Source organism: Lissotriton helveticus, chromosome 12 (genome assembly GCF_964261635.1).
Source record: "Lissotriton helveticus chromosome 12, aLisHel1.1, whole genome shotgun sequence".
NCBI lineage: Eukaryota > Metazoa > Chordata > Amphibia > Caudata > Salamandridae > Lissotriton > Lissotriton helveticus.
The window spans coordinates 2,231,168-2,249,558 of NC_136073.1; the positions used below are offsets into that span (position 1 = coordinate 2,231,168).

An 18,391-nucleotide genomic window follows, 5' to 3' on the forward strand; every position below is an offset into this window, starting at 1 on the left:
TGAAAATGACCAAAGATTACCAGCGTGTACAAAGGTGCGTGAGTGGAGGCGCTGCATGCTCTTATTTGCCCCTCTACCTCCCTCCCTCTGGCTGCCCTTAGCCTGGCTCTCTGGGCCCTGCAGCCTCGAGCCTCAGCCTGGACTTGCAGGGTTGCTGCCCAGTGTGAGGCCGCCCTTCAGGCTCATTCAAGGAGGTTCCTATGCGGTGTTTGAAGTGGGGCACACCTGAGCCTGCCAGTGCCCGGCTTTGGGCCTGGGCCGCTCTCCATGCCTGGGGAGGGTCTCCGTGCCTGGGGGGGCGCTCTCCATGCCTGGGGGGGGGCGCTCTCCGTGCCTGGGGGCCGCTCTTCATGCCTGGGGGCCGCTCTTCATGCCTGGGGGCCGCTCTCCGTGCCTGGGGGGGGCCGCTCTCCATGCCTGGGGTGGGGGGGGCGCTCTCCATGCCTGGGGGCCGCTCTAGTGCAATCTGCATGGGTGGGCACAGGCTGCGCCCCTCCCCCTTCTGCAGCGGGGGCAGGCTTGGACTGCCTGAGCCTGGACACACACTTGAAATCTCCGACACCATCACCCTTCACAAACTTGACATGCTCTTCCTCACAGAGACCTGGTTCAAAGATACCTCTCACTCTATTTTTGATCTCCTATTACCCACAGGTTACTCCATATTTAGGAATGACAGAACTGAAAACACGGGGGGAGGTGTTGCAGTCATCTTCAGAAACGCCCTCCAACTTAAGACGTCTCCTATCAGCTCCCCCCACACCTTTGAATGCCTTTCTCTTGAACTTCAATTGCAACACCGTTCACCGCTCAGATTCCATATCATTTACCACCCGCCTTGTAGTGGCTCTTCGTTTATAGAAGATCTCAAAGACTTCATCAGCGACCAATACTCTCAAAGTGACAATCAGACCATCGTGGGTGACTTCAATCTCCACTGGGGCGCATCGCAAGACTCCTCTGCGAACTCACTGGCCACCTTCCTCTCTGCAAATGATCTTATCCAACACTGCACTGAGTCAACCCACTCCAAAGGCGCAATCCTGGACCTTGTTATTTCTAAAGCAGGCATGCTCTCTATCACTACCCCAATTCATGTAGACTGGTCTGACCACCACCTCATCCCATTCTCCCTTCAACGTTCACACTCTATAACTCTTGGCCAACCCAAGAGGGCCATCTCCTGGTTCCGTGCTGCCAAAAACATTGATATCGGTCCCCTCTGTGAATCAGCCTTGCTATCTCTTCCAAGGCTAGACCCGAACATAGCTGTTGACGATCTCACCTCCCAATGCCTCACAGTTCTTGCAGCTGAAATTAATAACGTCGCTCCACTCAAAAGCAAAAGGATAAGGCCCACTCCCTCAGCACCTTGGTTCAACAAATCCCTTTATGATGAAAGGAAGCAGCTAAGATTCCTGGAGAAGCAATGGAGGCAATTGCCCTCCAATGACAATTTAGCCATGCTTCGCACAGCAAGATCCAAGTACCACAAACACATCTTCCTTGAGAAAGCGACGCACTTCAAAACCCTCCTTGACTCCTCCAAAAATAGACCCAAAAAACTATTCGATCTCATCAAGACTCCGAGCTGCTCTCCCCCAACCTCCAAGGTGGAGGATTCTTCAAAGAGAGCAGCGGATTTCGCTATTTTCTTCGATGGAAAAGTGAAATCACTTGTGGATCAGGTTGCTCATCCTACACCTCCAGAGGAGCGCAAATCCCTAGCCATTTGGCAGAGCTTTGACCCCATATCTGAAGATGCCCTTCTCAAGTGCATACGCAAAACAAAGCCCTCCAACCATTCTCTTGACCCTATCCCCTGTGCCATTGCCTTTGACTTCTATACCCATTCCCTTTCCTATTGGACTTCCCTGATCAACCTCTCCCTCTGGCAAGGCTCCCTTCCTGTCTCCTTCAAAACTGGGCAGGTCACCCCTCTGCTTAAAAAGCCCACTGCTGATGCGAATGACCTCAACAACTTCCGCCCCATCACTAACCTTCCCTTTCTTGCGAAGATCACAGAAAGATGTGTAGCAAAACAACTCTCTCGTCATATCAAGGACAATGATCTTCTTGACAATTGTCAGTCCGGCTTCATCCAAAACTGCAGCACTGAAACAGCCCTTCTGCAAGTGGTTGATGATGCGCTGAGGATACTCGACTCAGGGGGGTCCTGTCTGCTAATTCTCCTTGACCTTTCCGCAGCCTTCGACACTGTTAATCACAACACCCTCCTCAATATTCTTCAACAGAGAATGGGCATGGAGGGCACTGTGCTTAAATGGTTTGCATCCTTCCTCTCTGACAGATCTCAAATGATCAAAATAGCGAACAGTCTCTCTTCTCCTGTGGCAGTGGGTCAAGGTGTTCCCCAAGGCTCGATACTAGCACCAACATTGTTCAATCTCTACTTAGAACCACTGGGAAACCTCCTAAGCAAATCTGGGATTCACTATCATCTCTATGCAGACGACACTCAACTCTACCTCAAGGTTGCCTCCACTCATGATCTCTCCATCCTAAGATCCACTCTTGACTCCATTCAAAACTGGATGTCAACTCATCAATTGATTCTGAATCCCTCCAAAACTGAATTCCTCCTCTTCTCCTCCTCACTCTCTCCTCCCCCGGTTCAATCATGGATGGATCAGATGAATCTACTAAACAATAAACCCATCATTGTCGACAGTGCAAAATCCCTTGGTGTCATTCTAGACAAAAAACTCAATCTAACTCCCCACATCAAATCTAGTGCAAAATCTGCTCGCTACCAACTGCGCATTCTTTAGGGAATCCGTCGCTTCTTCCCAGAGCAGGACCTTATAACCCTGGTGCAATCGCTGGTCCTCTCTAGACTAGACTACTGCAATTCTCTTCTTACTGGCCTCCCCAAATCTCACCTGTCCCCACTTAAGTCTGTCTTCCATTCAGCAGCTCGTTTCATCTATGGGGCCAAAAGAAGCGATCACATCACACCGATGTTATCCACCCTTCGCTGGCTTCCCTTCGAGGCTAAAGCTATCTACAAGACTGCCTGCATTACCCACAAAGCCTTGCACTCCTCATCTCCCCGCTACCTGGCGAATAAACTGAAACTCTCTGGAGGCTCTAGACCCTCACGCAATGCGGAAAATCTACTGCTTGAACCTCCCACTTTCAAGAAGGAGAGAACAATGGCCCAATCCTTTTCAGGCAACGCAGTGAGAATCTGGAACTCCTTTCCACCTCAGCTCCGGACCACCGCCTCCTCCCAGGCCTTCAAAAGGGACCTCAAAGTTCTCCTCCTCCAGAGACACCTCCAAAAGTAATTCACGTCCTCTTGCTATTTGTGAGGAAGACTTCCCACTACTGATAATTTCTACTTTCTATGACCATGGAAGTGCCTTCCCAGTGTATGCCTGTGGTTGGAGGGTCTGCCTTTTTGCAGTATTTTCCATGTACTGGTGTTCGGTGCCCTTTTGTAACATGCACACACCTCTCTGCCCTTGTAACACACGGCTGCTACCTCTCACATGTCTTTACCTTTGATACTTGCACAAGTGCCACCTTTGCCCACGTAACGCTTGTTCCTGTGCCTGAGTGTCTAGCACTTATTGCAGTACTATACCTCAAATTATACTCTGTTTTCTCTTATAACTGCACACTTGTCACTTTCCTCTTGTGCACTTTTGACTACCTCATGTATTTTGTTTGCTCACAATTGTCACTATTACCTTATGTAAGTAACGTATGTTTTTGCAATCTGTTCTTTTGTAATGTTTCTCATTATGTTTCATTTCTGTTCCTAATGTGAAGCGCTCTGACGCCTTCGGGTAAAGTCCGCGCTATATAAAAATGCATAAATAAATAAATAAATGGAGCCCCCTTTCCCACTCAGTCTAAGGAGGGATGAGACAGCCTGGGTGCAGCTTTCCTCGGGCCCTGCCTCCAGCACCGGCCACGGGGCCGGCTATCAGCGCCGAGAGGTCCTGAGATACCAGTGGGCGCTCTTCTATCCTCCCCCCACCCTCATTATTGGGGGCTCTTGGGGCACCCCATTATTATGGGGCCGTGTGGGGCCCCTCAGTGAAGGGCCCCGGCGGCGCCTGCGCGCTTCTTCCGGTTTCCGGTCGCGTGCTCTGCGGTTCAAACACACTAGGCGTGCGTCGTGTCACGTGACGCTGCGTCCGCGCTATGGAACTTCCAATGGCGGAGCGCGGTTCGCGCGGCGTCGCGTTGCTATTGGTTACTCATGCTATTGCGACGCTCTGCAGGGCCAAGGGACTGGTCGCTGCTCACGGTCTTTCCTCTCGCGGAGCCGTCACGCTCCTTCAGGCTGTCTGCGCCACTGGTCCTTCTTCTGTGTCTATGACGGAGGCTGACTGCAGCCGGTGACGTGGAGGCAGGTGAGGGTGGAGGGGCGTGCAGTGAGGGTGGAGGGCGTGCATTGAGGGGGGTGCAGTGAGGGGCGTGCAGTGAGGGTGGAGGGGCGTGCAGTGAGGGCCCGGTGAGGGTGCAGGGGGCGTGCAGTGAGGGTGGAGGGGAGTGAGGGTGGAGGGGCGTGCAGTGAAGGTGGAGGGGCGTGCAGTGAGGGGCGTGCAGTGAGGGTGGAGGGGGCGTGCAGTCAGGGGGTGCAGTGAAGGGAGTGCAGTGAAGGGCGTGCAGTGAGGGTGGAGGGGCGTGCAGTGAGGGTGGAGGGGCGTGCAGTGAGGGTGGAGGGGCGTGCAGTGAGGGTGGAGGGGCGTGAGGGTGGAGGGGCGTGCATTGAGGGGGGTGCAGTGAAGGGCGTGCAGTGAGGGTGGAGGGGCGTGCAGTGAGGGGTGCAGGGGGCGCGCAGTAAGGGGCGTGCAGTGAGGGTGGAGGGGCGTGCAGTGAGGAGGGTGCAGTGAGGGGCGTGCAGTGAGGGTGGAGGGGCGTGAGGGTGGAGGGGCGTGAGGGTGGAGGGGCGTGAGGGTGGAGGGGCGTGAGGGTGGAGGGGCGTGAGGGTGGAGGGGCATGAGGGTGGAGGGGCGTGCAGTGAGGGTGGAGGGGCGTGCAGTGAGGGTGGAGGGCGTGCAGTGAGAGTGGAGGGGGCATGCAGTGAGGGGCGTGCAGTGAGAGTGGAGGGGGCATGCAGTGAGGGGCGTGCAGTGAGGGTGGAGGGGGCATGCAGTGAGGGGCGTGCAGTGAAGGTGGAGGGGCGTGCAGTGAGGGGCGTGCAGTGAGAGTGGAGGGGGCATGCAGTGAGGGGCGTGCAGTGAGGGTGGAGGGGGCGTGCAGTCAGGGGGTGCAGTGAGGGCCCGGTGAGGGTGGAGGGTGGAGGAGGCCTGGGTGTCTTCTTGTCTGTCTCTCGCCCGGTCTCAGGCTGGGTTGATGCACCTCATGCCCCGTCCTGTCCTCTATGATGACGCTGTTTTGAAAGGGCTCAGATTATGAGGCTGGGAGATTCTTAGAATTAAATGTGTTGCTGGTGAATTGTGTGAAATACTTTCACTCCAGAAGTGAAGGTCAGAGGGGAGAGGAGGGGTGGGCTGGGCACGTGAAGTGAGGTATAAGGTGGACATGCGAAGTGAATGGCCAGGTGAGGGGGACGAGGAGGGATGGGGTGACTGTGTGGGGGCAGATGAGGGTGGAGGGTGTGAGAAGGAATGGGGTGGGCATATGAAGAGAGGGGCAAGCTGAAGGGTGGAGGGAGTGAGGAGCAGCAGTGGGCTGGGCATGTGAAACAGGGACATGGTGTGGGGTGGAGGGGACGAAGAAGAATGGGGTGTGCATCTGAAATGAGGGGGAGAAGGGTAGGTTTGTGAAGTGAAGGGCAGGTGAGAGTTTGATGGGACAGGGAGGATTAGGATGGCACGTGAAGTAAGTTAATTCTCTTTCTTTTCAGAAAGAGAAACAGTTTAAAAATCTAACAAAACATAGGCATAGATGCATCAAGGTAAAATCCACTCGCAAAGGGGCAGATTCTCAGAATCTGCCCCTTTGCGACCGGTATTTTTTTGCATTTTAGATGCATCATCCCAAATGCGAAAATCGCAAATTAAGAAATTGCAAAATTGCGATTTCTTAATTTGAGATTCCTTAAATGCAATGCATTAAAGTTTTAAAAATAGCGATTTCGCTAATAGGGATCGCAAATTACCATGAAGTTGAACTTCATGGTAATTTTCAAAAACTTTGAAAAAAGGGTTACTATTTTTTTTAGTGATTTCTTCATGCATTGCATTTTGCTATTCCTTAATAGCGAACCGTTATTTTTCGCTATTAAGGAATAGCAAAATGTGTTCTTGATGCATCTGGGGGATAATATTACAGTGATCTTCTAATCGCAATAGGCTGTAACCGACGTGGATAGCTCCTGCAATGACCCAGGGATCTGAACGTGGGTGGGGACTAAGAGAGATCAAGCAAAGGGGTCAGTCAGGGAGGTAAGACTGATAGGTAACATTTGTGCTCACTTTGCCCACCCCGAAACCTGTTGCAGGATGCTTGTTTACGGTCCAGGGAAGACCTTACTTGGCAGTTCGGTCTGGACAGTTCCCATGAGGCAGAGGGGCAAGACTGATCTACATTTGGCTGGGTGTGAACTGGGGTGGTGAAGTGATCTTAAGAACGATGATGGATTCAACCCAGATCTGTGACTGGGGATGAGTATCTGAAAAGTTTCAGCGCTCCGTCTATCATCTCCTTGTGTTTGCTTTGTTCGCCCTAAGTTGGCAGGGTATGCTCAGACATGAGTCCCTTGCTTACTTTGCCACTGGATTCAAGCTAGCCTGGCTGATGAGGGGTGTTATCCCGAAACCCATCCCAGGATGCTTTTTTCTGGTCCAGGGAAGGCATGGCTTGTCTGTTCGGACTGGACTGTTCCCACGATGAACAGGGTCAGGCTGAGTTGCATATGGCTGGGTCTGAACTGGGGTGACGAAGTGAGCTCAAGAACGATTATGGATTCAACACAGATCTGTGACTGGGGGTGAGTGTCTGAAAAGTTTCAGCGCTCCCTCCACCATCTCCTTATGTCAACATTTGTGCTGTGACCTGAGGCAGGAGAAGAGCTCTGCGAGGAGAGAGCTAGAGCTAATAAATAAGCAGGTGGTAGAGAGACAGGTGACAATTGGTATCAGAAGTGCATAAAGTGAAAGAGCTGTGATGGGTAATAGGGAGAAGTCAAAGTGGGGGTTAGTGGTGAAGCAGGTTAAAGTGAGTGAAGTGACCAGGGGAGGTAAGGGACACTGATGAACAGTGTAGTAATCAGGAGACTGGAAAGTCAAACATTGTAATTTCATTTATATAGTGCTTCCTACCCCAAACCAGGCATTAAAGTGCTTTTTCGACAAGTGGCACGCTACTCCGGAACCCATAATGGATTAGTGATTAATTAGTTTGATTAGATATGAAAGTAATTTGAGTGGTGGATATGTTAGTCATTTATTTGGATTGAGAAGGATAGTGGGGGAATAGAAGAGGGGAAAAGGTTTGCATTTATATAGCACTTGCTACCCCTGGTGAGGTGTGGAAGCACTTTTTCGGCAAGTAGCATGCTACTCCGGAACCCATAAAGGATTAGTGGTGAATTAAAATAGTGAATTATGAAAGTAATTTGAGTGATGTATATGTTAGTTATTTAGATTGAGAAGGAAGAGGGAAGGATCTAGAATGTTTTAGTTTTTTGGGGGGAAGTTTAAAGCCGTAGGAGGGGGATTGAGGTGAGTAAAGGGGAGTAAGAGGAGAGTTAGTATGGGGAAATATGATATTTATTTTAGTGGTGGAAATGTTGTTCTGTTTTTGGGATTGAAAAGGAATAGTGGAGTGATAGAAGATATTTTATCGAGTTCTTAGCAGTAGGAGGGGGTTTAGGATGAGTAAAAGGGAGGTGGAGGGGGAAGAGTCAAAGGGAAGGGTTTAGAAAGGCTTGTTTGGGAGATCTGAACAGTAAAAGAGGTATGAGATGATGCAAGGAGGGGTAGAGGAGGGAAGAGTGTAGTAAGGGTTACTTTGGGGATCATATTAGTGGTATGGGGTTTGGGATGAAAGAGAGAGCAGAGGTAGAGGATATAATGATAGAGGTGTAGTGTGAGAGATAGGGTGGTGCATTGGAAGGAGAAGCAGAATGAGGTTTGTGGATTTTCCTCGGTCATCGGAAGAGATAGAAGTATTTTGGGAAGATTAAAAAAACAACATACATGTAGCAAAAGATATCCATGAAAGCAGTATCTACTGATGATCCAAATCAACAAAGCAAGCCTGCGGTCTGTGACGAAAGTAGCTGTACTGTGATAAAGCGGGCAGACTCCAGTGATTACAAAGCGGTGCTCTGCACATCTGTGAACTCGCGAGTACGGGCTGCACCACCCCAAAGTCCACCCAAGGCAGGCAGTGCATCTGAAGTCGTCCATTCCCGCTCCCTCTCTTGCCTGCCCGCGGATTCCTCTTCCATCCAGACTCATCATATCCATGTTCAGGGCCCTCTCCACTCAAGCTGACCTGTGCATTCTGTATTAGCCTTTGCTTACGAGGCTGTGATATCAGTGAACTCCTTAGGGTGGGGCTGTAGTAGAAAGGGGAGCCTGTTGAGTGTACCCCGCGGCAGACAGTCTTTAGTAGGCGGCTGATGTACCCATGCCACCCCCAGCACACAGAACTGGCATCCCCATCCCTTGAAAAGGTGCCAAGAGAAGCGAGCGGTCCCTTCTGACCATACCTGCATGCACTTGCTCCACACGCCACTTCTTCCCTTTCTTCTCCCCTAAGTGAAGCACTGAGCAGCCTTTCATCAGACACAAGACTTATTCTTCCTCCTGCATGAGTTAGAAAGAACAGCGGTTAAAAATAGAATTATAAATTCAACCAGTACTGCACAGTTGTACATTCACATTGTAAGTTCCAAATTGCAGAAGTAGAGTCTCAACGCCCGGCTGCGGCCAGGAAAGAAGCCAGGTTGATAGTGTAAGCATCAGCAGTCTAGTGTTACAGTGCAGTATTTGATACATGCGCGGCTGTGAGTCTCCTGTCGTGGGGGCAGAAAGAAAGAAACGCCCATCAAATGAGACGCCTCAAGTTTCACGTTACCCCTACACCTGCACTTGCAATTGTTGAACCAGTGGACGGATAAAAATGGATTTTTTTGCACCTCATTCAATCCGATCTCTAAGCGGTGGATTGTGTTACATAGTTTATTTATCTACGAGACTTTCTGGAGAAACAAACACTTGACCATTGATAATGCATCCCTTCTTAGCGTATCAACCAATCAAGGAATTGCAAATCGCCCGTGAGAGCCTTGAGATCAGGCGTACAGGTCTCAAGTCTTTCTTTTCAGAAAGGCTCAAATGATCGACATCTGTGCCCATCAACTGTGCCCCATAAGGGATGAGTGGCACTATTGGAGCACCGGCAACGTGGTCCTATGGAGAGCCAACCACAATGTATTTTCAAACTGAGTAATACTCTCTGAAGAGGAACCAGCTTGTATCCTGGTGCTCTTCAAATGCCCCAGCTTGTTCAAAGATTGAGTTTAATTGTTCCAGTATTGTGCCAGACCGTTGCATTGTTCATCTGGGCTTCTCTTTGTCAAAGACGAAAATGTTCATTTTTGTCTATATCCGCTTTGTATTGTCAGCACATAACTAGAGGAGCCCTTAGTGTTCGTTGTAAAGTCCTTTCAATGTTAGGTGTTCTACATATATCAGACGCCCAACATGACCACCCACCACCCCTGGGTGAAGAGCAGGTATCCAACACATACATCGGATTGTCGCCCACGCATAAACCAGCACATGGATGCGTCCACAGTCACGCTGTTGTTAACAGGGAGGCACTACTAGGATAGGTAGCCACAAGGGCCAACCTCCATGTGTGCTCAGTTGTAGGTTTGAAAAGCTTGGGGGATCTGAACGAAGCCAGGTGAAATCCTCCAGGAAGTTACTTTCTTCCAAAGGGTCCTGCGATCGACCCAACGCTGCTCAGTTCAATACTCCAGCCTCCAGGCATTTAATTCCACAGAGTATAAACAATGGTAATTTTTGGAATGCCCCTAGAGAAAGTCCCCTTGTTCGTGAGGGATATTTTTTAACAGAGCACTCGCTTCAGGGTATTAAGACCATTGTGTTTCAGCTGTGGCACGCGTTACATAAATCCGGTGGTATTTAGAGTCCTTGCTGGGGTCACTCTTTTAAAACCTATTTTAACAGTGGCCCCCACGTGAGGAATTCAGTAGATGTAGTAACCCATCAATCAACATGATGGCAAACTGCTACTGAACCTATGTTTTTGGGTCCAGCCACCAGTTTTTCTTCATCAATAAAAGAATTGCCTTTTTGCTTATCAGTTCAAAGAGATTGAAAGTTCTCTCTTAACAGTAACAGTCTGGCAAAAAGAGATTCCCTAAGCCATTAAAAAAAAGAAAATAGACCAATATGAAATGCATGATACTTCGGGAACCGACCTTTGCAAAGATTGCAGATGAAAGGCAGAACAAAGGTTCACCTTTTCCCAGAATTTTTACTTGTGCTTTTCTGAAATCATCTCACACCTTTCATGACAGTTTTTGTAGGTAACAGCAAGTTTTTTGCTTTATTTGATTTTGTTGTGGTAAAATCATTAATATCTTTACTTTTCCTAGAAATCTGCAATTTTTATTTTAGATTGCTTCTTATTAGACGTATATCGAATGTCGCGCTTCTTAGTCTAAGCCTGTTGCTGCCTTTGGATTGACCTCTAGAGAGGAGTAGTCCTTTCCCCTGTTTGGTTTGAGCACCAGATTTGGCACACCTCAAGATGCAGTGGGGTGCCATTCGGGCACGTTCTCCAGATCACTTCAGCGTAGTCCCATAAGGTCCCATTGTTTGAAACTCACTGGTGACACAGTAGATGACTCATGTCACGTGTGAAGATGCATGGAGACCGAGGTTGGAAGGCCACTGGAAGAGCAGCCCCGTTCAGATGTGAAGCTGGCTTCCCTGTTGCTGTAAAGCCTTGGAACTAGGCGGCTGTAAAATCAGCTTTATCTGAAGCAAAAAAAAATACATAGATAGAAAATTAATCAAGGTACCTGGTAGCATTCATAATCCATGCAGCGTGAACATTCTGCATTAAAACAGGTGCTCACTGGGTGATCCCTCGTGTGAGAAGCCGGTAAACCATGGCCTAGTGGAAAGAGCTGTTGACTCCTGGAAATGGGAAACCATGCTCTAATTCCAGCCTCTGGAAAAAGTATGCATTGTGGCAGAAGGTGAAAAATCTATTGATCTGTTCCCCAGGAAAAACATACACCAGAGGCATAATCGCTATAAACTGCCAGCCTGTTTATTTCCGATGCCCACAGCAATTGTTCTTAATGTGGCGTTAATGTAGGAGGTTAAGATTGAACTTGGGAAATAGTTTTTTCCGCAGGAGTGAGCTATAAACTTTTGCTCAATATATTGTCTCCCCCTCTGAATAACATTGTTCACCAATGTAGAAAATAAAATACCCTTTGTGGCCCCTGTACCCCTTGCTTGGGGTCAAAAGGCAAATCATTTCAAACTATTTGACACTAGTATTCTTAAAGAAAAATACAGTTAAATGTTGCCAGAGTCCTAGTTGTATGGACAGGTTTAAGTTTCTAGATTTTCTACCCTGCCCCGTAACATCAGCTTAAAGACAGAAGAACTCCTGAATGGAACTGCGAATTGAAAGGGCAAGCAACCCTTGAGTAGGGCTTAGCCCAATCTTTTCTGGGCAAGAATAACCTCTTATCTGATGGAATACGAGCCTAATTCCGAGAGGTTCGCTGAGAGGTGGACACCGTTAGAGCAGCCTACATGGTGATTACTGATATTTCCCCCTCATATGGGCAAGACGCTTTTACATTTGCCTTAGAACTGAATGACATTGATGCTGCTTCTGAGACGGAGATTCCACGTTTTCCGGCTTACACAGTTCTAGGGCTTTCAAATGCGCGGACATTCCCCCTGCACTCCTTGCGGAGTAGGCAATTGGCATTGGCGCTACTGGCAGCGCGACAGGCTATCCTAGCGCACTGGGGCCTCTCACTAGTGCAAGGCCACAAGGGTGAGACCTACGCAGAATTATTGGCCCCTTTTATACAATTGCTATCAAAAGAGTTTAGAGAAGTTGCATGCCCCAAATAGCTTCAAATACTGCATCTGATACCAGGGGCTCAGGAGACGGCGACGTCCCCTATGTAGTGGGACAGTTTCTTAGCGGGGGATGCTAGGTGGAGGGGAGTGGTATCTGGGATAACTTGTATACAACGGTGCAGGACCCCTTCTTTTCCTTTTGGGGGGGAGGGTGGGGGGTTTATGTCCAGTTCCTCTCTTCTCGTGTTGCCCATGGTTTTGTTTTTCTTATTGATATGTGTACTTATGGAATCCGGACAACGCTGGCAGCCTCCGGGTTGTAGCCTCTGAAGCTGTGTATATTTGATTCATGCATCCATCCCACGTTGCCGGCCAATGTGGTTGTAGGCATGCAGCTGTGTATTGTCGTAGGAGTGTCTCTCAAAACGAATAATTGTTCCATAGATTTGCCTTAGAAAATTAGAGCAGAAATAGCTTCTCTGGCCCCTTTCAGCGTCATCAACATGCAAAGCTTTTTAGGCCGAGATGCAGGCCCAGGGTGGAACTTGACACTGGGCAACCAATAGGAGTAGGTGCAGATCAAACAGCAGAGCCCCCCGTCAGTATTTCCAAACATGCACTTCCTCTTCACCTTACCCACCCAGAGCTCCTCCACCCAGTTACGTGACTTAGTTACTAGTTAAACAGGGGCCTCCAAGAATCCAGGCAACTCATTTAGCGCCTTGCACCTTTAGAGAAGTCCTCCTTGGTTTCAGTGATACTTGCCTCCAACCCTGTAATGCGGGGTGTCAAGCTAAGTAAGAGAGGTCTCTAGGGCTGCCTATGAAAGACTGGTAAACCATCAAATCCAGTGTACCCAATGGGCCTTCTGGGAAGAGTCTCCATCTACCTGGAGCCAGGTTGGCTCTGAGGAGATAACCAACTTAATTTGGCTTCTAGGGTATCCCAGTAGTTTATGTGCCCCGAATGGTGCCTTCACCGTGTCTCATGTGATGTGACCCCCGCCCTGAACAAAATGTTTGCTATCCCCACCAGGAATTCATTTATGTCTTAGCATTTCCTAACATCAAATTCTGCCCCCACTCACACACAACGTCACAGCGGGTTCCGGCCTCTCCCCTTCCTGCAGATCACAGATTCCCTCTTTAACATACCTTACTTTGAGACCCACAGATTGACTCTCTTTATAAAGTCTAATTACTTAGGAGCAACAACTTTGAGTTTGTGTTTTGTTGGTGTCTTCCTCTGTGCTCACCCTGTGTAGATCCTTGTTTTGGACACAGTGGTCCTCTGTGTTCATGTGTTTTCTTGTTCCTTTTATCTAGTGTTGGGCACTTATGCCGCGATCCAGGTATGACCTCTAAAGCCAAGAAGCGCGTGGTTCTCCCGACTCGCCCCGAGCCCCCAACGTTTGAGCAGATCTTGGAGGATATCCATGGGGCTCTGCCTTCTGATCCAGTCTTCCTGTCTTCGGAAGAGACCAGCGAAGGTAAGGGGCAGTGGAATGATCTGAGTTGGGAACGCAGCTTTCAAAGATATCCATTCCAAGCCTTCGCACAGTCGGGAACACGGCGAGGTTGAGCGTAGAAGTCGGGTTCGAATCTCTCTACTGGATGAGGCTAGTGTGACTTCTTCCTGGTTCATATATCTCAAATTGTTTAGCACTTTGATAAATACCAAGGCCAACCTCTGCATTGTTTAGTCTCTCATAAGCCAACACGAGAGCCGCCCGGGGTGGAACCTTCCACCAGCGAGAGCCGCCCCGTGGCGGGACCTTCCACCAGCGAGAGCCGCCCGTGGCGGGACCTTCCACCAGCGAGAGCCGCCCGGGGTGGAACCTTCCACCAGCGAGAGCCGCCCGGAGCGGGACATTCCACCAGCGAGAGCCGCCCCGTGGCGGGACCTTCCACCAGCGAGAGCCGCCCGTGGCGGGACCTTCCACCAGCGAGAGCCGCCCGTGGCGGGACCTTCCACCAGCGAGAGCCGCCCGTGGCGGAACCTTCCACCAGCGAGAGCCGCCCGGGGCGGGACCTTCCACCAGCGAGAGCCGCCCCGTGGCGGGACCTTCCACCAGCGAGAGCCGCCCGTGGCGGGACCTTCCACCAGCGAGAGCCGCCCGTGGCGGGACCTTCCACCAGCGAGAGCCGCCCGGGGCGGGACATTCCACCAGCGAGAGCCGCCCCGTGGCGGGACCTTCCACCAGCGAGAGCCGCCCCGTGGCGGGACCTTCCAACAAAGCAGTCTGTCCTAAATTGTCATTCATTAAAATAAACGCAAGATGTGGCACATCGGCGGTTTTGCAGCTATCCACTAATGATGACAGGCATGTACAGCTCAAGTAAAGATACGTTATCCTGACATTTGTTAGTTCTACCTTCTCTGATAGAATGCATCAGGCTCACAGCAAAACATGGCACTAAATCAAATATGAGAAAGGGACCCCCTGCAAATCAATGGTAATGGGGCAGGGAAAAGACAAAGAATACAGAAAACAAAACCCGTCTAACCAGTCAATATCTTCAAATAATCCTTTGATGCTCAGAAAGGTTAATTCTTTAAATAACATTTTATTGAGAACATCTATTCAGTATATTGTATATTAATACAGCAATGCAAGTTATTTTTTTCCTTCATGTAAGCTTAGTTGCATTTTACATACACTATTACTCTGCAGATTTCACTGCAAACTTTTGTACAAAACTGCTGTGACCCACTCACTCAAGTCCATCCAACTCACTAACTTTCAATTTCTTTCCATACTTTCTTTAATACTCATAACAACATGCACATTTTCTGTTTAATTTTTTTTCTCTTTTCTTCAAAAGATAAACTCCTATAGCAAGTCAATCAATTGCAGTTAACAAACATGATTACTATGTATTGCCTTAAACACATTTTATCATATAATACAATTATTGTCTACTGTTATCTTGGTTTTTCCATTCTGTGAATATGGCTTATGTGGTTATGGTCATTGTTTTACACGCGTTTCGGCACAAACGCCTTCCTCAGGACACCCACTGTACGTCAGACCTATGTAGCCCTCAAATGACCCGCCAAGAGCCAGTCCTATAAGTTCCTGATAAAGGTCCGTGTGCTTCCAGCACCCTCAATCAAATCTACCATTTTGGCTTAGAGTCGGAAATGTTGTTCCCCATCTTGCATCCACTTTTTGTCCAATTCCTGTGCACGTCAAGTGCACAACTTCCTAATATTGAAGTGATTTTGCATACTTCACAATAGTGGCAAAATCTATTGTGCTGAAGAGATAAATCCTCACATACATTCACCTACGCCAACGGTGTGTTTCTTCCATGATATCGCGAGGGCGCTTCGAAACAGGCAATGGCTTCTTCTCACCAGCACTTAACTTCCAGTCTTAAAGTTCTTTTCAGGCTTCTCACACACGTACTGTCTGTTTATTAAAGTTCATCCAATGTGCAGGCCTCTCACTCGGACAAGTCATTATTGTGGTGAAGTGCTTTCAGGAGGAGACGTCTCTTCTCTCCTTTGAAAGCACTTCCTTTGATCAGGCCAAGAAGCAGATCCATGTATTTCCTGGTAAAAAGATTCCTTTGAGCCGTCCTTTTACTTCTCTCATGGTGAAAGTGCTTTCCAGCAGGTAGCCCATCAGTCGCATGTTAGCTCTTCATGGAAGGGCTTTCCATGTTTATGTCACCACCACATATGAGTTGAATACATTGCTTTTGGATCACGTATATAATTTGGGTTACTAGATCTGTCAGTTTGGCAATATCCTTAAGGTTCCTGAGGCCAGCATTGAGGGGGAAAGTGTCAGTCTGGCCAAAGGCCAATCCCTGCAACTAGGGTACACTGGGTAGAACTCATTGTCAAGCCCAGTCACATTTTGGGCAGAGTCATCGAGGGCGCACGTAGGTTAGCACTGAAGTCTGCTCTTTCTCAGCAACATTTCCTCTTCACTATAAGGTCATGAGTTGTGCACATGTGTAGTGGGTGGGAGGGGCAGGGGAGGTTATGGTTGCTTGGCTTACCATAACTGGTGAATCTTAGTTTTTTTTGTAAACTTAACATCTTTTCAATTGTATTTATCAACACACAGAATCTACAGAGGGTAAAAACAAATACCAATACTAATTAACACCATTAGATTTGACCTTGACAACCGGTTCAGGGATGCAACTGTGAGCGAGCAGAATTATCTCCATATCAGTCAAGTCACTGACCACAATCCAATATGGTAGCCCCAGTGTCTAGTATTAACATATGAACTGGTGCTGCCTCCTAGTATGACTCAAACGCCCTTTCATTTGGAGGACGCGTTGTTTGTTCTGATTTAAAGATGTGCTGATTGTGGTTTTTTTGTTGCTCTCTCGTTCTCCAGGGTCGCTGCAGCCACCAGCCCATGGGCGAGAGGAGGAGAGCGGAGCAGAGAAGGACCGGGAGCAGAAGTACCAGCAAAGCCGCTCCTTTGTGCTGATGAACCAGAGGTTGCAAGAGATTCAGGGTATCCTGACGGCAAAATGCGAGCAACTGAAGCAGGCTGGAGAGTCTCTGGAGTGCAAGATTAGTGAAGTAAAAGAACGGGCCTTGTGAGTTACAAAGTAGCTCGAGATGCCCAGACACGAGCTACTTTAGATAAGACTCGCGGGGCACCGTTTGCCACCACCATGAGACACTCCTTCATCCTGAAGGACATGATTCTTGGTTTTCCCAAGTCTTCAGAGAACCTTCGATGTGGACTTGCTTATGGGATAAGGATTTTTCGTTCCTATTCTTTGTGCTGTGATCCAAGAAGTCTGCTCAGTCGCCTGTCGACTGCCAGAGTATGGACGGAGCAGATCCGTAGGGGATTTCTGCCGGGTTCCAGACATTGTGGGCCATTGAGTCTTGGGTGAGGGATGAACTCTTCCAGCAATGGATATGACTTCTCGCTTTGGTATTGTGAAGAAGATGAAAATATTGCATCCTGTATCTGTCACATGCTGGAGCAGCAGGGCCTCCGGGGATACTGCGAGCACCGAGACCAAGTGGCCGGGATGCTTGTCATCTCCACCATCTGTGAAGTCATCCAGGCGAGCCGGGCTGCAATCCTTGTGCTGTCGAGGAGGACCATCGGTGATCGCTGGCACCAGCGGATCGCAGAGTGGAATCTAGTGAATATCGTGGAGCGTAACGGAGGGAAGATCATCCCTGTTTATGTGGACATCCCCCGGGAGCAAGGTCCACTGCCTCTGAGGTTCATGAACAGCCTCTCTTACGGCAACAAGTACTTCAAGAAGAGGCTCCTTGATAGCCTGAAGATCACCGCTAGAGGAGAGCGAAAGGCTTCCTCGACACACTACTGACCGACACCAGCAGTCTGAGGACCAGGGCTGAGGACATGCCTACAAGAGCCTTGCACTGAACTTTGAACGCAGCTGGTGGTGTGGCTCTTGTAGAGAATGGAAGGTTCCCGGTAACCCACGTGACATCATTGACTTTAATTAAAGGCTGCATTAGAGAAGTTTTACTGTTTTGTTTTTTCAACAGATTGGCCAAATGACTTTCACTTTTCTAAAATATTGGTTGGCATTAAATACCTTCCCTTGAAAGCTGCTTTGGCCTTGAGAGGGATACGTGCACGGGAAAGGATCATGGGTTGTTTTGCTTCAAGATTTAAGACTGAGATGGTAATGAGGTGAGGGTGATGCGTCTACGGTACTGGGCATCTGTTATCATGGTTTCTTCCTTGTGCATAAATTTACTTTATCAATAAAGCTGTATTAAAGTACAGAAAGGCCACCTTGTCCCATGTCTTGGACTTGTGTTTGTTACTTGTTTTTGCATCTCGTGAACCTAAACCTAAATTTTGACGCTAATCCGAGTTAGTAATGGTGTCAGACGAATCAGAATCTTAATAACCAGTTGGGTTCATGTTACTCCTTGGCCCCTCTTCACAGTAAAAACACACCTGTTTATCATGTAGTTGTGACTGCCCTAAGTTTGATACTCTATGTGCTCGATGCTGGTGCATTGGTTTCCCACCATGGCAGCTGTTGGGGAGGACGGTAAAGCGTGCGAAGACTTTTAATGACAGATTTTCTTCTTCAATTGATATTTTATGTTCTTTCAAGAAGGGTATAAACCAAAAATGTTAAATAAATCAACCTCAAATAGGACTCCCTGGCTCTGGTGTGACTGTACATCTAAGATAAAGGTGAGAAAAGTAAAAAAGAAAAATGGTAACAGCAAAAATGGAAACAAATTGCCTATGAGGAATAGTTAATACAGAAGAAGGTTAATGCAAAAGGCAAAAAATTGGGAGCTCAAGGATTTGCAAGGGTATCCCTGCCCTGCTCATCTGGATAAATATTGCTAATGTGGAGCCG

The 18,391-nt window shown here is 48.6% G+C and overlaps 1 protein-coding gene across 1 annotated transcript; it reads left to right on the top strand.

Annotated features, from left to right (window-relative positions):
- The first annotated feature begins 4,281 nt into the window (after window positions 1-4,281).
- Window positions 4,282-17,809, top strand: C12H19orf25 (chromosome 12 C19orf25 homolog). The gene is made up of 3 exons (XM_078669186.1): window positions 4,282-4,388; window positions 13,367-13,530; window positions 16,405-17,809. Exons 2-3 carry the CDS (start codon window positions 13,395-13,397, stop codon window positions 16,614-16,616), a joined length of 348 nt encoding a protein of 115 aa, XP_078525312.1. The 5' UTR covers window positions 4,282-4,388; window positions 13,367-13,394; the 3' UTR covers window positions 16,617-17,809.
- The last annotated feature ends 582 nt before the right edge of the window (window positions 17,810-18,391 follow it).